Source organism: Eschrichtius robustus, chromosome 21 (genome assembly GCF_028021215.1).
Source record: "Eschrichtius robustus isolate mEscRob2 chromosome 21, mEscRob2.pri, whole genome shotgun sequence".
Classification (NCBI taxonomy): domain Eukaryota; kingdom Metazoa; phylum Chordata; class Mammalia; order Artiodactyla; family Eschrichtiidae; genus Eschrichtius; species Eschrichtius robustus.
This window is the reverse complement of record NC_090844.1, coordinates 13,020,021-13,043,329: the sequence shown is the minus strand read 5'-3', so window position 1 is coordinate 13,043,329 and position 23,309 is coordinate 13,020,021. Positions and strand designations below refer to the sequence as shown.

The 23,309-nt window shown below is 42.8% G+C and overlaps 1 protein-coding gene across 2 annotated transcripts in view; it reads right to left on the bottom strand.

The window, feature by feature from the left end:
• STOX2 (storkhead box 2) overlaps positions 1 to 23,309 on the bottom strand; it is a 215,043-nt gene that overhangs the window by 14,850 nt on the left and 176,884 nt on the right. For both annotated transcript variants that reach the window (XM_068531901.1, XM_068531902.1), the window contains one exon: positions 4,779 to 4,931. In XM_068531901.1, coding sequence (XP_068388002.1) covers positions 4,779 to 4,931 — 153 coding nt within the window. The remainder of the gene's footprint in view (positions 1 to 4,778; positions 4,932 to 23,309) is intronic.

Below are 23,309 nucleotides of genomic sequence, written 5' to 3'. Positions count from 1 at the left end.
CTTTCCTCCCGGGAAGATCCAGGTGTAATAACTTAACAAGTAGTAGTCCAATTTAAATGATCACTCTGGATGGATGAGGACCTATTTATTTATTTTTAAAATTTATTTATTTTTAATTGAAGTATAGTTGATTTACAATGCTGTGCTGCTTTCTGCTGTACAGTAAAGTGATTCAGTTATACATATATACATTCTTTTTTATATTCTTTTCCATTATGGTTTATCACAGGATACTGAGTACAGTTCCTTGTGCCATATAGTAGAACCTTGTTGTTTATCCATTCCATATATAATAGTATGAGGACCTATTTAGAAAGGTGAGAAGCAGTAATTATTCTTTTCAAACCTTTTAAAAATATTCTTATTTCTATAATGTGAACTGGTATATAAAAGTTGTTTTCAAAAATTTAACCAATATAGAAAGATGATAAAAAGGTTTAAGTATCAGCATATCAGACATTTTTACCAGAAGACTTTTTAATAAAAACTTACTTTAGAATATGGATGTCCAAAACAGGAAGAGGTCAAAATCTAGACTATTCTTTCTATTTATAACATATGCATTAAAAATAAGAGTTTGAATGTTTTAATAATATTCAGTTAGACTTCAAAACTTTATTTTTAAGTAGTAAAATAATAAAAAGTAAATAGTGTTACCTTTAAAAAACAAAAAATAATGATATTTGAATCCCTCCAAAGTTTTAGAATTGCACTGAAATACATTTTTCAAACAGAATTTGAACAGTATTAAGTTTTCTGAATTGTTCTGTTCTGAAGTAACTTAAATGATAGCAAAAGAAAAGCAGAAAATCAAAGGAAAAAAAGAAAAAAGGAGGAAGAGAGATAAGAAAAGGAGAAAAGAAGGCAGGCAGGCAAGAAACAAAACTTCATTTCGGGAAATAGTAGTTTAAAATACAGAGCTACTGCTGAACAAAGTTTTAAATAATTACCACCTTGCCCTAAACCGGTGGTTGGCAAAGTTTTTCTGTAAAGAGCCAGATAGTAATAACTATTTCAGGCTTGATGAGCCATATGATCTCCCAGTTGCCACTATTCAACTCTGCAACTGTAGCCTAAGGAGCCAAAAACTATATATAAACAAACAGGTGTGGCTGTGTTCCAATAAAACTTTATTTACAAAAACAAGTGGAGGGCCACACACAGCCTGCAGGCCATAGTCTGCCAAGCCCTGCCCTAGACTCAGGTTTGTATGGTGTCCTTGCAAACTTCTAGGGTTGACCAATAAATCATCATATGAAAAAGGTTAAGTTAGCTCCTCTTGGTCCATCTGAATGCAAGGCCTTGGGATTTAGGGTCACTTACCATAAAGCAAAGAGTTGTTCTATGGATTTCTCTACAAAATATTCCAACTTAGTGATACTGTTAGCAGCTGTCTGGCAGTGACCCACAATTACCTATTACATACTTGCTCTGTGTTCTTTCTGTTCTCTATTTTTTTTAAATTAATTTATTTTATTTTATTTATTTTTGGCTGTGTTGGGTCTTCGTTGCTGTGTGCAGGCTTTCTCTAGTTGCAGCGAGTGGGGGTTGCCTTTCGTTGCAGTGCCATGGGCCTCTCATTGTGGTGGCTTCTCTTGTTGTGGAGCACAGACTCTAGGCGTGTGGGCTTCAGTAGTTGTGGCTTGCAGGCTTCAGTAGTTGTGGCTCATGGGCTCTAGAGCGCAGGCTCAGTAGTCATGGGGCATGGGCTTAGTTGCTCCACGGCATGTGGTATCTTCCCAGACCAGGGCTCGAACCCGTGTCCCCTGCATTGGCAGGCAGATTCTTAACCACTGCACCACCAGGGAAACCCTCTGTTCTCTATTTTATGGCCCCGTAATGGGAGATATGTAACCAACTTTGGAAAAGCTATGGGATCTCTTATGAACCTACATAAAAACAGAGGGATTTTAAAAGCAGCTGGGATGTTTGATGTCAGAAGAGGCTACCCAGGTAAAAGGCCAAAAAGAACAGCCTTCCTTCACAAGAGCATTAGTTCATGAACACATTTGTCCCCTTAAGTAATCTCACCTGGGATTCTCTTATCTTACTATTGAACGGAAAAGGAGTTGCCTGGAAGTTAACAGAGAAAGACAGACAGTGAAGAATATTCAGAGATGATAAAATGTTAGAAAATTTAAGATAATCAGTAGGTTGAAGGGGTGGACTCATGTCAGAGCTTTTAAAGAGTACATGTAATTTCAAAACATATTACAGTTGACACTTGAACAATGCAGGGGTTAGGGGCACCGACCCCCCCCTCGTGGTCAAAAATCCGGGTACTGCTATCTCTGCCTCAAAAACAGAGGAATTGATAAATGACTCACCCAAGGGCAGGAAGCTGAGATAGTCTGGTTTTGATTCCACATATTGTGATCTCTAATTGAACACAAACATTCCCTTACCCTTAGTTAATTTAAAGACCTATGAAAGGAAAATACAGATACTATATTTACTGAAAAAAATTCATGGATAAATGGACTTGCACAGTTCTAACCCGTGTTGTTCAAAAGTCATAATTAGAAAACCCCAAAAGGAGGAAAAAAATCACTGGGAGAGAAATATAAAGTTCCTTTGGGGCAAGAGGAAAAGTGGGGAGACTCAACACGGTGGTTGACTATTTAAAAGTAGTCCCTCTGCCACCTCCCCATGGGTGGGCTGCATTTCCCTACACCTTGACTTTGAGTTTGGCCAGGTTTGCTTTGGTCAATGAAATGTTAGTGGGCGTGGCATGACCAGAGGTCTGAAGAGCCCCAGAGCCCCTGGACTTGCTCTCTTGGGTCTCTGCCACCCCAACGAGCAGAATAGGTTCCCTTCTCCAAAGAGGACGGAGTACAGGTGGAACAGTCACCTGGCAAGGTCCAGCCTGGACCAGCTGACTCGTGGAGAACCCACAGACCCACGAGCTAAATAAATGTTCATTGTCATACGCCACTGATGTTCTGTGACTGTTACCCAGCATTTGTGTAGCAAAAGCTAACAAATACAGCCAACAGCTCATTTTACTGAGGTTTAACGTCTCTTCTAGGTCGAGTGAAAAATATGTCAAGTGTTTGTCGCTCATTTTTAACGTAAGCTCTGTTTCAAGCTAGGTATGGGTTGAGATCAGGCCAAGTTGGCAAGCTGATGGCCCAATAATGTGTTTTATTCGACTTGTATGTCGTCAGCATACACATGTTAAAATACACACATACATGCAAATTGCCATTATTTAAGGAAATTTATAGATTTCACATAAAACTGTATTTCCAGATTGTCTTATAAAACATTAGAAGATTTGGCAACTCTGGCAGGGTTCTATATTTTTTGGGGGGGCGGATACAATGCACTGGAGCTGAGTAGTGGGCTGCTTCTCTTGAGACAGGACATGAGAATTCCTCGGCTTATCACCACTCCTAACATTTTCTAGCACTGGACGCATCAGACACTACTCATACAGCGGCTGGGCTATTATCTTCTTTTTATAATACTTAAGAGAAAAAGATGATCCTGCAATCCCACTCCTGGGCATATATCTGGAGAAAATTCTAACTTGAAAAGATACATGCACCCCAGTGGCCACAGCAGCACTATTTACAATAGCCAAGATGTGAAAACAACCTAAGTGTCCATCAACAGATGAATGGATAAATAAGATGTGAGGTAGGGGTGTGTGTGTGTGTGTGTGTGTGTGTGTGTGTGTGTGTGTGTGTGTGTGTGTGTATTTTCTCCCCCCAATAGAATATTACTCAGCTGTTAAAAAGAATGAAATAATGCCATTTGCAGCAACATGGATGGACCTAGAAATTATCATACTAACTGAAATAAGTCAGACAGAGAAAGACAGATACATGTATATCAATATTACTTATATGTGGAATCGAAACAAAGGATACAAATGAACTTATTTACAAAACAGAAACAGACTCAAAGACAGAAAACAAACTTATGGTTACTAAAGGGGATAGCAGCGGTGGGGGGGGTGGTGGCAGAGATAAATTATGAGTTTGGGATTAACATGTACACACTACAATATACAAAATAGGTAAACAACAGTGACCTGCTGTATAGCACAGGGAACTACACTCAATATAGGATAATAACCTATAATGGAAAATAATCTGAAAAAGAATATATATATATATATATATATATATATATATATATATATATATATATATATATAGAATCACTTTGCTGTACACTTGAAACTAACACAACATTGTAAATTAACTATACTCCAATAAAAAAATTTAAAAATTAAAAAAATTTTAAAAGGAAAAAGAACCATTTTATTTAATTTTTTTCTTTTAAAATAAGGTCAGTTTAATTTATCAAATAGCATACTCTTAAAACTCATCAGGCCGTGACACTAGCATGCAAGATAATGTTTATTTTTGACATTACTCTCTTTGTAGCTGAATCCCTTAGGACTCAAATTTTCAGTTGTTTCTGACCCAGTCCCATGAATGAAGATGTTCACGGACTTTAAGAAGGTTGTGTTGTAAAGGTTAAATGGAATTATGGTAGTTTTTCACAGAATTCTTCAAGGATTCTGATTTAATTTCTTTCCCTCAGTGCCAATTAAAAACTATTACAGCTGAAGAAGGCAAATTATTTTTGAAGTGACACTAGTGCCTTGGTTTTTAATTACAGAACTAAGAAAAGTTACTGGTCAGTTTTGTCAAAGATTTTTCTTTTCCTATTGAACTTAAACATGGGATGAACTGTCCATAGGAAGTCCCAGGGCAGCTAGAGCACACATCCATTTGGGAAGTGCCTCATTCTTTTCCCGTTACCTGGGAAACAGGTGGTCAGGTGCTCCATCAGTGCTTCTTGGGTGACAGGTTTTCTTGCCGAGTTCATTGCGGAGATGGCCAAGCAAAGGATTTCCCCGAGTGGGATAAACTGAGATTGACTGATGGGAGACATACTGATTGGTGACACATCACCTGTAGAAAGACAATTTTCAAGTAAGTGGTTCATTAAGACCCAGCCACTTGTCACACACACACCTCCACACACACGCGCCCCTCCCGTGACTCTCACCTGTTCCTTGTGCAATGAATACAATCAACCCTCAACACTGAGGTGCGTTACAGCCACGTCCACTCAGGTGGAAAGACGTGCACAGAACGGCGGAAGCTTCAATTGCTTCCACGAAGAAGACCTGCGTTTAAAACCTGAGACCTCGGGCTTCCTTGATGGCGCAGTGGTTGAGAATCTGCCTGCCAATGCAGGGGACACGGGTTCGAGCCCCGGTCTGGGAAGATCCCACGTGCCGCGGAGCAACTGGGCCCGTGAGCCACAACTACTGAGCCTGCGCGTCTGGAGCCTGTGCTCCGCAACAAGAGAGGCCGCGATAGTGAGAGGCCCGCGCACCGTGATGAAGAATGGCCCCCGCTTGCCGCAACTGGAGAAAGCCCTCGCACAGAAACGAAGACCCAACACAGCCAAATAAAACAAAAAACAAAAAAACCCCTGAGATCTCGTTTAAATAGACTTGCTACTGAAAGGCTTGCAACAACGGAGCCTCTTCAAATGATCTCTGCTCTTATTAACTCGGAGCTGATTTGTTTAATAACTGTCATTCATATCTCGACAAATAACACTTGTGGGAACTTGAGGATTCATTCATTCAAACGCTGGGTGCCCTTTGCCCCAGGCATCTGCTGGGGGCTTGGGAGTCACTTGGCAAAGTGAATAAGCCCCCTCCCACCAACATCTCTGCCCTCAAGGAGTTTCCATTTAAGCGGAGGAGACAGACTAACGTTCATCATGCACCAGAGAAGGCTGAAAAATAAACTCTGGGGCAGAGCGGGTAGAGGGATGTACACCACCTGGAGGTGAGGATGGAGCTTAGAACCAGGAAGTGAGAGGAGGTTTTACCAAGGTCGTGCAGCCTGAATCCGGTGCGGAAGTGGGAGTGTGCCGGGTGGCTGTGGGGCACAGGGGTATTTTCTGGGGAGCAGCAGAGAAGGGGGGCAGGTATATAGCGACTCTTATTAGCAAAGAGCTGAGTGCCCAAGGCCTTCATTCTATGAAGGATGGTGCGCCAGAGAAGGAATTTAAGGAATGACAAGGTCAGATATGAATTTCAAGAAGAGGACTCCGGTGGCCACGTGGAGGACGATCTTACCACCCAGGAGGGGCTCTGGCATCCTGCACACATTTGCATCTGAAAGAGCCAATGCGGGTGGGGGGAGGCTGCAGACCCAGAAGCCAGGGGCAGACATGGCTCTTGGGGAGACGGACGGCAACATTCAATGCACATAACTGCCTTCCTTTCTGCGATCTTGGCGTCACGGTGTGGTGATTTTCAAGTCATGTTCCAAGGAAGGATCCCTAGCATTCCCCAGAGAGGCTTCTGGGGGCAGGGAGGGGTGCCCCCAGCAGAGAGAGGGGTGGGAGGGCAGGGAAATCTGCTCCTGACATCTGGGTGCTACCTGTTTCCTCCTTGGGGTTCTGTAAGGTTTCACTTGAGAAAGGCCATTCAGGAAGGGGGTGAAACCATCAGCAGAGTAGAAAATCTGTGAGCTTCTAAGCTTCTTTCCCACATGGATTTACATAATCTCTCCTCTTGTTTCCAAGTGTGATTTCACTCTTGTTATAAATCACCGTGACTAACCAGAACCGGACTTGGGCCGACCTGTGGCATTAAGCAACACCCTCCAGGCAGGTGTCTGGGTGCCCTGGGGCGGACCAGCCTGCTGCCTCCAGCCACAACTCCTAGTCTGATGGGGGAATCCTGAGGCCCTTTGGGAAAGAACGTGAACCCTGCTTTGATGGAATGGATGGGAAATGGCTTGATGGATAAAACCAGGCAACAGCACCTGGGAATGAAAACCGACAGGTGAGGGGGGAAGTCTAACAGGTGCACCAGACGGGGCTGCAGGACCCCAGTGTCAAAGGTTGAAGCCTGACCCCCCTCAGCCCCAAGCCCAGCTCAGTCCAACGCTCCCCTCTTTCCTGCATCCCTCGGGGCTCCAATCAGCTCTGCTGTGGCTCCCTTCTCCGTACGATGGGTATGACAAGAGGGAGACACTTCCTCAACAGCCAGAGAGAGGGGGGATATACACAAATCCAGAACAGCAGAAACCAGGAACTGACCTAACTTAGAACCCACGGACTGCCGGGGCCTGTGGGATGTAAGTCTCATAAAGAGATAGACCTCTGAGAGATGCTTGCAAATATTTGTTGGGGGTAGCAGAGGGCAGAAGCTGGAACACGGAATTTTGGGCTGTTGCTGAGGATGTGAGTTTCACTCACTGGCTGGTGAAGCTCAGTTCATGTTGGTGACTCAAAACTGACAGAATTATATGGATTGTGATCATCTCAGTAGGCAAGCTTGCTACTGCCTAGAAGAGTGTATTTAAATCTTTGAAAAACTGTTGTACCCTTCATTCAAACACAACCGTATTCTAAAGGCTTCTGTGTAAAGGATGAACTAACGGTGGTGGTGAGATGCAGTAGAGGGGTGTGTTTGGAGCTACTCATGTTCAAATCTCCCCTCCCCATGGTGGCCGCGTGGCTCAGCCATAGCCGCTCTAAAGATCTCTCCTGTGGATCCTTCTCTGTCCCTCCACCTTCTGCAGGAGAGGATGAGCCGCAGTGAGGCAGGTTTCTTAAGAGTTGCTAGGTTGGTTACGTGGACTTCAAAGTCACCCGGGATTTTTTGGCCACGCCACGCGGCATGTGGGACCTTAGTTCCCCAACCAGGGATGGAACCCATGCCCCCTGCAGTGGAAGCAGGGCATCTTTTTTTTTTTAAAAAACATCTTTATTGGAATATAATTGCTTTACAATGGTGTGTTAGTTTCTGCTGTATAACAAAGTGAATCAGCTATACATATACATATATTCCCATATCTCCTCCCTCTTGCGTCTCCCTCCCTCCCACCCTCCCTATCCCACCCCTCTAGGTGGTCACAAAGCAACGAGCTGATCTCCCTGTGCTATGCGGCTGGGAAGCACGGCATCTTAACCACTGGACCTCCAGGGAAGTCCCTGGAATAATTTTATAAGTCAGATGAAAAAGACAATGGGGTCAGCTAACAAGGGCGGTGGGGGTGGGGGGAGATCAAAGCACGTTCCAGTACCTTTGGACCTGTGCATCATTTGGGAGGGTAACATCTTCTAGAATTTGCCTATCATACTTATGGACTTCTCAGAAGACTAAAGATACAAAAATACTAAATAGGATTTTAAAAAAATAATGCAGGTCTATTTTCTAATTTTGTATAGGTTATAGGGAACTTGAGCTTTCTGAAAAAAGGAAAGACTATTAGCAAAATTAACGAGTTGAGGGCATGCTTGTCCTTTTGCTTTTAGCTGAAATTCTTTGTTTAGTTTAACTAACAAATATCAAACGTTTAGTGATCTTCTAAGTTAATTTGTTTTCAGTCATTGCAGCCAACTGTAAGAGGCAAGTAAGCTTTAAGTGTCTCTGAAACGCATTGGTATTGAAAAAGCTCAGTTTCACTATAATACTGAATACTCGGAATAACATTTAACTCAGAAGAGAGAACCAAATGGAATTCGGATGCTCTAAGTGACCATCTCCACGTCCTCTTGTTTTTATACTGCACTAAGATAAATTACCTCTCACTCCCATCCCACCCCACCGGCCATCCTGTCTCCTCTACACCCACATGCTTCCTGGGTCTCTTCCCTCCACTCCATCTGCCACGCGACCCCTACCCCAGGCCACTGTCCCCCCTCACCTGGCCCATGACAATGGCTCGATGCCTCCCAGCCCTCTCTCCTACCCAACACTCCCTTCTCCACAGAGCAGTCTTCTTAGAAAAGCGTAAAACACGCCGCTTCCCTGCATGAAATCCTACAGTGACTGCCGACTGCGCCTAGGAGATCGGAACTCCTTGCCAGGTCTGCGCTGGCCTGAGCCTGTCTGCCCACCTCCGGGACCATCCCCCGACCCCTCTCCCGCTCCTCCCTACAGCATGCTCACAACCTCCTCTGTTCTTTGAACTCACCAAGCTTTTTCCCCACTCAAAGCCTTTGCCTGTGTTGAGCCCCTGCCTGGGATGTTCCTCACGCAGATCTCTGCAGGACGGGCTGCTTCTCCTCCTCTGGGCCTCCATTTAAACAGGGCCTCGTCGGGAAGCCCTGCCCAGGCACCCGATCTAATGCTGTCCTAAAACCACAGCGCACTCTCTCTCATGTTACTGGATACCATGGTTTATAATAAGAAATACATGTTTGGTCTTCATCCCCATGTCTGGCACAGAGCTCCTAAAACCCTTGGAATTTCCTAAGTGGTGAGAGAGATCAAGGTATCTTTGTTACATCAGTGAGGTGACTTTTGGACCTGCACCTAAGGATGGGGACTCATAGCCAGGAGAACCAACCACGTGGTTACAGGGTTGGAACTTTCAGCCCCGCCCCCTGACCTCCGCCGGGGAGAGGAGAGTGGCTGGAGGTTGAATCAATCTTCAATGGCCCATGATTTAACCAAGCATGCTTAGGTAATGAAGCCTCCATAAAAAGCCAAAGGATGGGGTTCAGAGAGCTTCCAAGGTTGCTGAATACGTGGAGATTGGGGAGGGCGGTGCACCTTGGGAGGGCATGGAAGCTCCGTGCCCTCTCCCTATTCCTTGCCCTATGCATCTCTTCCACCTGGCTCTTCCTGACTTGTGTTCTTTTATAATACACTGGCACACTAGTAAGTAAACTGTTTCTCCCCGTAAGCCGCTCTAGCAAAGTAACTGAACCCAAGGACGGGGTGGTGCGAGCCTCCAATCTATCACCAGTCTTTCAGAACACAGGTGACAATCTGGGCTTGCGAGTGGCATCTGTGGTCAGGGGCAGGGTGGGGTGAGGGCACTCCTGTGGACTGAGCCCTTAACCCATGGGATCTGATGCTTTCCAGGTAGATGGTGTTGGAATTGGGATGAATTGTAGGACACTCAGCTGGCGTCAGAGAACTGCTGGTGGAGTGGGGAGCCCCCCCCGACTGGAATTGGTACCAGGGTCCTTTCAAGTCACTGTCTTCACTCTCTGAATGTGTGTGCTGGTACACCGTCTGTCTCACCCACTAGAATAGGAGCTCCATGACAGAAGGAAACGTGAACCGCCCATTCCTACATTCTCAGTGCCTGGAATAATGCAGAGCTCACAACAGACACCCAGTACTTGTTTGCTGAATGAATGAATATCCATTTACAACATCAGGATCCAAGGAATTGCTCAGGGTATTCAAAGAGTTGTGATTTTATTCATATATGTTGCTAAATAATTGCAAAACAAACACAGAATTTAATGAGACCAAATATACTTAACCATGAAATTTCTAAGACTCTCCCTATTAATTTTGCCCAAAACATAGCAGTTACCACAGAAAAATAATTATACATTAAGTGAGGGTTAAGACATGCATTTAAGATCTATATAAAAGGAATTATAGGTATCGATCAACACAACACAACATCTTATTCAAGTTTACAATGATTTTCTTTGGATCTTATATCAGACCTACTTAAGGAACCAACAAGTCATTCTTAAAATATGCTACTAGAAAATTCTTCCAACAACTGGACCACATTTATGGTCAAAGAAGAAAACAAGGGAATGTAAATACTGCTAAAATATTATTGGTCATCATAATCTATAGAAACGACCACATTTTGCATAAACTATGAATTGTTACTTGTCTATAATTTATAGGATGGATTTTTCTATTGCCAGAATTAGTTCTGAACATATTCATAAAGACAACTCCTGTAAAAGCTCATGGCTACTTTGTGGGCTAGCCAATTCTTTCTAAACTGCTATAATTCTGTCCTATTGTTCTAGAAAGCAGGGGTAAATAAGTTTTATTTCAGCTTTATTTTCTTACAAACATCCATTTAAGTCCAGTCCTCAGGGAACATTTGTCAAATCCAGGATCATTCAGATCAAGCCAAGCACAGTGCCTTGGACAGAGCAGGCATTCAATAAATTTCTGTTAAATGAATTTAAAATGTAAGAAGGCATGACAATATTACAATTCTAAGTAAACTTTGTTGATTTTAAGAGCATTTCACATTAGATTTCAAATACCTCAGTGAATATTTGGACACTTCTTTCATTTAAGGTACTACAGTCAGTTAAGAAGTATGAGGACAAAGATAAATGTGTCCGGTGGTGATGAGGAGAGTGAAGGATGCAGCCGCTGTACCAGAGGCGGGAGTGAGCGTGTGCAGGGCACGGCGCAGCGTGCTGAGCTGGGGATGCTGAGGGCCTATTTTGGCACAGCTGGAGCAGGCTGGGGGTGAGATGGAGAGAAATGTAGTCTCCTGGTAGACCAGAAGGCTGAGCTCTTATCCTTTATGCTGATGGGAACCCTATGTATGTTTATACAGGGGAATTACATGACACGTTTGTGTTAGAAAATCACTCTTGTGCAACTGTGGGGAACAAACTGGTGACTATTACCACCGCGAGGCAACTGAGAAGGAGGGTCTGGGACAAGAAGCAGATATCATGCATGTGCCGACTTCCTCTGTCTTTTATCTTCTACAGATGGTGACTTCCACCTCAGAAATATCTTTGTCATGCCCATGCATTTTTACTATTTCACCCCCTCTATCTACTCTCCCTTCCAACTTCTGGCCAGTTACTTTAGTTGGAATTCTTTCAAAAAATTCCCTCTCACATAATTCATCCTTTCAAGAAATTTATTTGAGTGCCTCTTAGATACCCCAAACCTCTGGGCATTCGAGTTCCAAAATTGTTCCTATCTTGGTTCTTTTTGTAGGAAAAAAAAAGTAAGAACTATAATAAAGCTCAGTCCTCTATGAATGCCATTTTCCCCAGTCACTAATTTAGGTTCTCTGTGCTCCCCAACCTTTGCATACGCACGGGGGGCAGGGCGGGGGAGGGACACAACTAAGAAGATGTGACTTCCATGACAACCTACGTTCACCCCTTCCCAGATGATACCCATAGCTTTCCAAAAGATACCTACCAGAAAGACAAGCATAAATCTATTTCCTTTCATCTTAAAGTACCCATCTTCATACCCATCAAATACGAAAAGGAAAGCTGTAATTTTTCCAGGTGGATCACATCACAATAAACTATAATACAACCTTGAAAGGTCCCCAAAGTTCATCTTCTATCTTAGCCTTCTTTAAATAATCTTTTTTTCCCAGGTACCAGCATTCCGTTTGAATTATCCTGTTTTGCTCTTTATTTTTACATACTGTTTTCCATCGTAAATGTCAATTCACTCTGTATTCTGGATTGAAGAGTTACCTTTGACCCTAACAAAGTTCATGAACCAAAGCAACCTACTTACAAATGTAGTTCTGAAACTGTACTAATTTATCATTGGGAAACTGCCAATATAAAAAGGCATTCAGGAGATAGTTTGATAAGTGCCCAGTCTCTTATAACAAAATATAATTACCACTCTGTGTCTGTAGATGAGGGTTTGGATGACATAATTTCAAAGATTGCTTCAGACTCTCAAATTCTTTGATTCTATATCAATGCAGCGGAATTCTGGCATAAAAGCATAATATGGTACTGCTGTCTACCTCTATTTCCGTCTTGCTGGAGAAAACTAGTTTAATGCTCATCCAACTGGAAAAAGCAGGCTGTAATTTTAAAAAGGATAGCAAAATAGATTGGCTATTAATTTTTTCCCTTGTAATAAAAGGCTTCATAATTTACTCTTTTCTAACTCAAAGTAACTCAGGACCAAAGTGTGCTTGTTTTTGTTCTCTGGACTGCCAAAATTAACACTAAAGTTAAAATTATAGATGCCAATAAAACTACCACATGCAGTATATACCGTGACTCATAAAAATGGTCAAACATGCCTGTAAAATGTACAGTGGGCACAGTGATAATACAGGTCTATTCCTTTCAACAAAGTATTCATAGAACGACGAATGTGCCAAGTTTTATCTTCAATACCCTTGGGCCTGGGGAAATCATAAGCTCTCTGAGGTTAAGTGAACAGTTTCTCGGAGGCAGAACATCAGACGAATCTTGTGTTTTACAATTTAGTTCAATTTATTAACCCCGATTTTATGTATAGGTGTTGTTTTTGGTTCTTTTAACAGACGGTTCTTTTTTAAAAAGCTGTTCTAAAAAAACACACATCCGCTTCCTATACACCCTCTTGCAGACCGAAATACCCTTACAGGAGGGCAGAACACACGACCCCCATCAACTCACACGCTGCTTCATTTTGAGCAGCTTTCCCTTGAAACCAAATTATTATACTTGACTTTCAAATGTTTGTGTCTGATATTTAAAAGGCACCCGGCATTGAAAAAGGCATTTTTACCAGTTTACTGTATGTCTGGCTTAAATGCCACTGATCTCAGAAATTTAAGGCTGAGTCTTCATTGCAATCGTCGATGGCAGTAAAGTTGACAATAAAAAAATTTTTTGGAAAATTTAGAAACTCTCTAACAGCTTTTCTAAAGCTCCCTGGTGCTTTATTTCAACACTTGATGGAGTTCTCTTAAAGAAAGTCTAAGTCCTAAGCTTACTATTTAGATAAATTGTTTTAATTCAAAAGAAAATGTAAATAAGAGGCTCTCATTAATAATACTACAGTTAATGGTGTCTATTAGCTGTGACTTACTAAGAAACTTCTAATGAGAGTTAAATAAGAGTGGTCATGGTGGCAGATGGCAGATACACACACACACACACACACACACACACACACACACACACACACACACACACACACACACACATGGGTTAACGTCCACCGTATCACCTGAATCTGCTTAGCAGCCTGTCTAATGCAGAGATGCACTAAGTGTAATGACAAATCAACTGGTTCATTGGTTTACAGGAGAAACCCATTATCTTCCCCAGGCTACAAGCTTTCATTAGTCATATTAGCTACTACTCTTGCTACTGAGATTTGACTACTGATGAAAAACTGTCATAGGATAAGCAGAGATGGACAAGCCACAAAGGGTGGAGAATCGGATAGAGAAGGCAGTCAATGGACAGGGAGAAGTGAGAACTCCGTAGTTGGGGAGCTGTCTTCACCATCACCAAGGATGATAACAGACATCTCTCTAATCATAGACATCGAACACTTCTGGACCGTTCCGCTACTGCAATAGATTTGTAGCTGAAAAGTCACAATGAAAATACGAGCCATCAGGCCAATTATCCGTTTCCATAATTCAAACCTTTGCTAAGAAGTCTCCACGTTATAACCCGAGTGGGGTGTATGTTAGGCACTATGGAATAAAACATTCACACATCGGGCACTCAAATGTTGTTGAGTAAATAGGTACTACACATATAGACGAGGCAAGGTAAGACCCTGCTAACCGCTGAGCTGTTTCCCATCAACAGCAGCCTCCTTGCTCCCTAGTCCCTCATCCAGGGCTAAGTGAAGGCCATTTACCACCAGCAATAAAATCATGATGAAATACCAGTCCTAGATGACAACAGGTAATAAGAGCTCTCAGATGTCATGCAATTCTGTAAGGCACCTGGCTAACAAGAGTCCTGTGCAACAGAGCGTCTTCTTTTTCTTCATTATAAGCACATCATGTAGGACAGAATCTAAAGCCCTATTTTAAGCTATCACATACTTCTCTTCCTTCTCCATTCTGTATCAGAACCTAGCCTAACACCAGAGACATATCAGATGCTCCAAATTCTGCTGATGATATTTCTCAACTATAGTTCAATAAATCAGTGTAAAATATCCAGGGTCACTCTCTTCCACTCTTTTTAAGTTAGAATCACCACAGCTGATTCTTAACCTTTGTTTTCTTTGCTTCATCTGTTTAGGTCCCAACTATACTGCAACCAATTTCTGTAAAATACAGTTGTAATAGAACCAGAAGGCTTAATTAAATACAGTTCAAATATATACGTTGATAGTTCCCAAATTACAACCAAATCGTACAGAATGACTGCCACCAACTCCCCAATGAAGGAACACCTACCACCCGTTCAAGCTGTCATTGACAGAACTACAGACAAGTACACAAGGATGAAAGAGTACAAAAGGCCAGACAGACACACACACAGAAAAAACTCCCAACTCACTGTACCAGAAGTAACTTTTCTCTCCAATGTCTGGCATTACAAGACAGTGGTAGAGGCCATGGACTTTGTAAGCCAAAACTTTAAGTTCAGAGCCCAGTTCTGCATTAGCTCCGCATTAGCTGTGTGATTTGGAGCAAATTAATTCATTTTTTGAGTCTCACTGTCTTCTTTTGTAAGGTGTACACAGTGATGTTCACCTTGTAGAGTTATTGAGGGGATTAAGTGCTGACATGGTCCCTGACACCTAATAGATATTTAATAAGCAGTTAGTATTAAAATTATTGTCCCCAAGCCTATCTAAATTTATTCAACTTACTCTTTTATGGTGTTTGAATTTCTACTAATAGGAAAATCATTTGATCTTTAAAAAAAGAGCCTTTAAAAAATCATCTAAGGCATGGAAAGGCTAGGAGGGTAGTGGTCTATCTCACACTAGTATGAATTAGTTTAATCAGATTGCTCACCTCTTGATTCTTATCTGTGAGCATGGGCACTGAGTGAATGGAATATTTTGCCTGGGAGGCAGAAAAGTTAAGATATATTTATAAACATACAGCATTTGGGATGTATTATTGGGTTGGAAGGGAATGGGAAACATGCATTACGTAGGGACTTTGGAGAGAGAAGAACAACAGAAGGTGGGAAATTGTTTGGATAGAGAGTCGCAAGTATATAAAGTTGGCCTATTTTAAGATTTTGTCTGGGCCAATCCTTTACCTGGGAAAGGGAAAGGAAACTCAGCACCTAAGTATAATGCTCTTAGTGCTAAAGATCAGTGATGCTAGGAGCTAAATAATTTCTGATGGAACCTGGGAGGCAAAAAGTAATTATGGTTATCTCTTCTAAGGAAAACGTCCTGTAGGATTCAAAAGAGTGACTTCCACACAAAACTTTAGAGTTTAGCATACTCTTTACTTAAGGATGGCTTGTCCAATAATATTATTCTTCCTATTCAAATAAACCATAATCAGTGTCCATATTTAAGGGACTCACCTTCACATCTGTTCTTAACAACAACAATCCTTTACAAGCAGTGTAAGGCACTATCTGTAATCATATCTCAAGGTAAGAACAATCATCATTTCTAGAGTTACATACTTAACTCTTGAGGTCTACCCCAACATTAGTCTACCCGGGGAAGACTATTTAAATGAACAAATAGATCACTCGCACCCTCTGTGACAAATTAATGCTTTTTGCACTGCCTTTCTTCCTAATCAACTATTTGTTGAGTGCTTTCCATGTGTAGAGAACTGCTAGGAGATGGGAATTGTAGAGAAAGGCACAAATCTTGATCCTTGCCTTCAGTGAGCTTATAATTTAGGTGGGGAAACATGACATAAATGTGTAGCAATATAAGCAATTATAATATGTTCAAATTACTGTTTAAAATATCCTTAGAAGAGATGTAAGAAGAAAATACTTGAATGGCTAGCAAATTAACTCCTATAATTCCTATAATAGGAATTTGGTCTAATTATATCTATCTGTCTGTCTATCTAGAGGAGTTAATTCTATAACAGGACTAAGAAATGACCTCCTGCTGGAGTATCAGAGAAAGCCCTTCTGTGGGAGGGAGATTTTGAATAAGGTATTTAACGATGAGTAGAACTGATGGGTGTGGGGACATTATATTCTCAACATGGTATGATGTGATCAAACATCCTTTGAAACTGACTCAACATCCTCAACTTTGCTTTGAAAATGTCAAGTACTAGGCACAAAGAAAGGAAACAAGCATTCTTTCCTTCAGTGAAAGGGTGAGCTATGGGGGTGGATATGAGAGCAAAGAGAAAAGAGATGTTTGAGGGGCCTGTCCAACGTACGGTTTGCATTATTCTAAAATGTTCTAATTATTATTACAAATGCATTTAACATTCTCAGAAATATTTTTTTAATGGAAAGCGCTAAAACCATAAATTTGATGAAGTCGTAAAACCATGCTTTCAGATTTGCCAAGTTTCACTTTGGAAACGTAGCATGTAATGTACATTTAAGAACCAAATTTTACCACCTCACTATTTAAAAAGAAAAAAAAAAAAGCTTTTGTGTGAAAAGCCCATGGATGTTGTAAGAAAACAGCTCTGTAATCATCTGGATCCTACAACGGACTATGATGAAATATGCTTACTTCCTCAGCAGTTAATAGCAACCTCTGTCTGATGTTGGAAGCAGTCCCTGAGCATATAAAGCAGGCTTTCTTGGATTTTAGTGCATTGCATGTAGGTTAACAGGCCAAATAACACACAAATTTAGGGACTATACTGAGAAGAAAAAATTTCAAATAATATTTACTGAATGCCTCCATCAGAGGAGTGAAAGAGATATTACAGCTGATGGAAATCTGGAGCAGTTTAATTATTTCTTATTTGCACCTCCTACAGCTGACTCTAGTTTCTGATGTGAGGCTGTGACATGAATCATGCTGGCGAGGTTGCATTTAGTGGGCACCTCCATGAAGCACTTCTACTGCCTAAGATTGAGGCTGCGGAGGGATTATCACAGCAAGACCATGTTTCAGAGGACAGGGCACCCTTATTGAGGGGGTTGATTACCATACATTTGTATCCATATCCATACAAAATATGGATACATTTTACCATATTTCTTTGCACACAACAACTCTTGAAAGAAAAGCAGGGGAGACCTACCTGACCCTTTCTGGACTGGCTCCATCCCCCAGGTAGCTTTGGCGCTAAAGCCTGGTGCATGCTAGGGGGTAGTATTCAGGCACAAGAAAGAGCCAGTAACAGAAACGGACGTCCTAGAATCTGGAATAAGAAAAAGAGTAAACTTTCAAGTCATAATATCCTAAATGAGCATTTCGGATTGGCTACTGAGGGCATGTCGCACCCAACAGGAATCTGGTACTTTACCTTGGTACGTCTACTTGGAAAAAAGAAATGAGTCCCAGAACTCTCAGCTCTTCTGACAATTCAGGGCTGGAGATACTGATACAAGTTCAGCTCAAAAGCTGGCAAAAAGCACCTTTAAAAAGCTTTATGAACGGACTTTGCTGGTAATGACTTTAGAGGGAAAAAATCCTCTTTCCCATTCTTTCCTCCTATTTGCCTGGAACAGCTGGCATCCCGTCCCATGCCTAGTCCCATCTATCATGGCCACTGGTCCTGAGCCAATATCCCACTGCAGTGCCTTGGGAATCTGCAGTGTCACTCCTCTTCTGCCTTGTTCTCTGCAAAGTGAAGTCATAGGGACGGATCAGCCAACCTGACTTCTCATTACTCTGCCCAGAATCCTTTGTGAGCTGAAATGAGTCATCATTCCAAGAAAAGCTACAGCCTCTGGTTGTCGGTACGGGCTCCTTTGTCTGTGCAATGCGGAGGCTCTGGGCTGGGAATGCACCCCAGGCCCCGGGCTACCAGGGGCACATCCTCCTCTCCAAGGAGCCCAGGCCCCCTCCCACGCATTGAGCACCAACTCAGATCTTTTCATCATGAAAACAGGGAAAAGGGCAAATGCCTCCAGATGCTTGGAGAAAACACACACACACATTAACGATGATCTGGCATCATATACTCACCAGTTCATAATTATAAACCTGACACATGTGCTCTTTTGTTTTTTCTTTCTTTTTTTTTTAAGGCTGGCTTTTCATTGCAGAGAAGGACGTGTCTCCCTCCTGTGTGTCAAAGGCGGTTCGACTGTACCCCGGATCAAAGTTTAGCTGCAGCGAGCTATTTGTCATAAATTCCAGTTGCCGGGCAAGTCCTTGCAAGCCTGGGTCCCATCATTCCCAATGCAGTGCCGGCCGCCTTGCAGCAGAGACAGCCCGGGAGCCAGCACAGCTTCTGCCAGGAGAAGGGCAGCATGGGGAATGAGGTCACTATGTCAAGAGCTCTTTCTCCCCGTGAGGTGCCCCTGAGCTCCCAACACCACGGAAACCACGGCGGGGAGGGGGGCGGGGTGATGCATAGGGTTTCTTTTACACCCTTTTACACCCAGAGGCTGCTTCCTCTGCTTTTTCTCTTTTCTTTTTTAGAATTTCTGTGCCTCAGATCGGTAAGGCACAAAAAAGCCATTCCAGATCTATGCAAAAGCATCCTTTTCACTGCACTGTTTGTACTGCACCACACGCTTGATGAGCCCCACGCTGAATCACTCATGCATAGGCACGTGTACACATTGTATTTCCACACCCACGGACACACGGACACACAGAGGAACTTATTTCGACAGAACCGTAGAGAAAATGATTCATCTCTGTTTACAGTACAAGAAACGACACAGAAATGCCTCGAGACGGAAAAGGGGTGGGAGTGGGGAGAGAGGAAAGGAGAAGAGGAATATCAACCATCCCGTTAAGACCACAAAAAAATGGAGTCTGAGAGGAAAAGAATAATTAAGAAGGACATGAATGCTGTTGTGTTGGTAATAATTCTGCCCAAACTCCCCCAAACAAAATAATACCCAAGCAGGCACCTCTCACTAGCTCCACTCAGGAACCAAAGAGATACCGATAAATTATCCCCTACTCCGAAATGAAGTAGATTTGGGTAGCTGAGGATGTCTGCAGAGCAAATTCTCCCACATCCTCGTGAATACAGTAGCTAACGAACAATAAAGATGAAGTCTAGGATGAGACTGCAGCTGGGAAGTACAAAAATGTAATGCATCGCTCAGCAAGACTATCCCGAATCTCTGAGTTAGAAGGGTTGCCAGGCTAAAGCTCCACCAGAATCACAGGGTGTCTTCGCATCTGTGATTTAGCCCATCTTCAAGGACCTCTTCCCTCAGAGCTCGGGCCTCGTCCAAGCCAGGCACATCCTCCGGTGAAGGCCTCCCCCGCCAGCTGAGTCCTGGAACCCCACACGGTGGTTCCCATTCTGCCCTCGGAAAGCTGAACAACGTAGAACCTTCTTCTGTCTGATAACTCATCTGATGGCTACAAATAATAATCCCGTGCCTACATTCTAAGCCGTCTCTTCTCTAGCTGCCCACCGTCTGGGACACCGTAGGTAAGTCTATGTGCATTTATGGATCCGCTGGTACGTTCCATCTCAACATGATTAAATAAAGCTTCTTCAGCTCCTTCTACCACCTGACACTTTTCAAATCCTCTGCCCTCCTGGTTCCTCGCCTTTGCTCCCGCTCGGGCGTATCAAACTCCCTCTAAAAATGTCATATGAAGAACGAGATAGACTCTAACTGTGTCTCCCCACGGCACCATCACCTCCCCCACTCTGGACTTTATATTCACCTGGTCTAAGACAGTGGTAGGCTTTTGGCTGTTGTCACACTTTCAACCCCTAGAGAACTTTTTCACATTATCTGCGATTAAATCAGGTCTCATTTATGCAATTAAAAAAAAAGAAAGAAAACGTCATCAATTATGCCATATTCATCTTATCAGAAACGGTCTGGTTGTGATGTTGCCTTCCAATGCATTAATTCCTCTCCTTGGATACGCCACCTGAGCTCCCCGCCGTGACAATGACTCAGTCTGCGGACCAGCGCCAGGGCCTCCTCCCGAGACAGCTCACCTTTGCTCAACACTCTCTGAGCTTGTTTACGTTGGTAGTCATTATAAATCCACCGAAATCCACCTAACTCAGCCCATTCCTCTTAGGCATAGTCTGATCGCTCTAAGGTCCGAAGGCATGCCCAATAAATAAACCCTGCACCTTAAGAAGGAAATGATGTACTATATAAACTTAAGATCTAAATCGAGATATCTTGACCTCTGGCAATCTAAGAGCATCTAGGGAAGCAACTCTAGGTCACTGGACCACCTCTCCACAGCTAAAAACTCAAGTTTCCTCTATGACATAGAAAAGGTTAAGTAAGTGGATAAATATTCTCTAATATCCAAGCGTGTATGTTTCCATCTCTATGTGGGCCTACTATGCCCGCCTATAAAAACTCATCCAAGCTTTACAAGGACCCACTAAGGTAAGTACTGTTATTAGCACCATTTTAAAAAGAAATTAATTGCCCTCCTCAAGCCTCCACAACTGGTTAAGTGGCAGAGGCAAGATTTGAACCTGGGGCAGGAGGCCCCAGAGGTCTACCTGTCGACTATAGCCACTGGAAACAAAATTTTAAAAAACCAGAACTCCATCCCTCAACTTTTACCTTTAAATGGAAGCCAATTCCCTCCGTCAGCACATGAGGCCAGTAAGGTGAGGCTCCCAGGCTGGAAGCAGGTGCCTTTGCTCAGTTCTCTAGCCCCTAACGGAGCGTGTTCCAGCCTCAGCCACGGACTGTCATCGAATGGCCATGCAAAGCGGTGCAACTGACCCGCCAAAGCCATAACCTCCTTTTGCAGTCCTACTAATAAGGAGATGAGTTTTATGACGGACACTCATTAGCCTCAACTCAGAAATCAAGGCAAGAAATCAAGGCATTCTGATGTCTCAGATGCCAGTCTCTGATGGAGAGATGAACACAAGAATCAACTACAGACATAATTAGCAGTCCTCCTCCTCCGCCTGGTACCATTTGCTCCTCTGAATAATAGCGTCAGTGTTACAGTCAAGACTTATGAACCTCACATAGAATATCGCAGAGGTGATCTCCTCGGCTGGTGAGGTGTAGGCAGAGGCTGCGCTTGGCATGGGACTGGTTCCTTGGCAGAGGATTAAGTGGCAGCACCAGTAGTGACACAGTCACACAGGATCTTTAAAAAACGCTTTGATGACTAATGGTATAGCACGGTCTTAGGGCGACTGTACTTGATAAAACAGAGAGCCACGAAATGCCCTCAAATCAATTAAAGATATCTATTAGGGGCCTAACTGCAAATACTTAAGATAGTGTACGTAAGACAGGGTATATACATGGGTACACAAACTTTTTCATGAACAAATGACATGGTCTCCACTCTCAAGAAGCTTCTAATGAACTCGAGGAGATAAGATATTCACACATAAAAAGCACCAAGAATACAAGACAATGTCTGTCAAAAGGGAGGAAGAGGTAACAGGTGCCCCTAAAAATGCAGGAGAAAGAACCTGAAGCAGGTTGAAGCAGTCAGGAATGGCTTCCAGGCAGGACAAGCTCGTCCTAGCATCTGGACAACAGGGAAAGGGTGTTCCATCAGTTAGAGCGTGAGCTCCATGAAGAGAAGGATTTTTGCACGCTCTATTGTTTACAGATGTATTCTTTTTTTAAACTGAAGTAGAGTTGATTTACAATGTTGTACCAATCTCTGCTGTGCAGCAAAGTGACTCAGTTATACACATATAGACATTCTTTTTTATATTCTTTTCCATCCTGGTTTATCACAGGATACTGAATACAGTTCCCTGTGCTATATAGTAGGACTTTGTTGTTTATCCATCCTATACATAATAGTGTACATCTGCTAATCCTAAACTCCCCATCCATCCCTCCCTCACCCCCATGCTCCCTTGGCAAGCACAAGTTTGTTCATACAGATACATTCTGGAAGGGTGCTTAGGCACCGGCAGGCAATAAATAAATTTGTGCTGAATGAATGAATGACCTGGAGAGAGGCAGTATGAACCAAGGTATGGAAGTACGGATGGGAGGCGCATGAGGCAGGAGAAGAGGGTTCATAGCGGGGAGTAGAGGAGAGGAGGCAAGAAGAGGTGTCCTAAGATCCGATTAAGAACAAATCCGTCTTTGAATGAATAAGAAAATGACCCACCTGATATTTGCAATAAATTTAACTTATTTGTTATAGCCTTAATCAATCTCCCCCCTAAGAAGCATTACCCCTTTGTGAACCCCACAATCTCTAAAAACAAGTATTTATAAGCTGACGGCAGCTCATTAGAGGGAAGCTATGTTGATGGCATGGTCAGACGTTGCTCCCCCCCCGGGTCTTCTCCACCTCCCATCACCACGGAGAAAGAAGTCTGTGATGCCAGGACTCTCTTCCTTTTGCAAAACTGTACCAATAGGGAAGAAAAAAAAATCCTAGTCTGTAGCAATATTATATTAAACCTACCCTAATTCAATGTAGTTCAACTCGACCAACGTTTATTAAATACAACGTGGAAGACTCTCTGCTTGTCGCTGAGGTCAGTACAAGGATGAAGAAGTTACAGCTCCTGTCCTCACAGTTTTGCATCAACATCTGAGTCATTCAAGGCAAAGAGGGACAGAGTGCCATGAGAACAGCGAAAGATGGTTATTTCTCATACAAGAGAAAGATGGCAAGGAAGCATGGTGAGAACTGGGCAGTGTTTCAGGAACAAGGCAGCAGTTAAGGGACCCCAAAGATGGGTAAGGAAAGGGGGAGGAAGAGAAAAGTTGGAGACGTCTTTCCAGGCAGTGGAGCAGTGCTGATGTGGAGTAGAGAG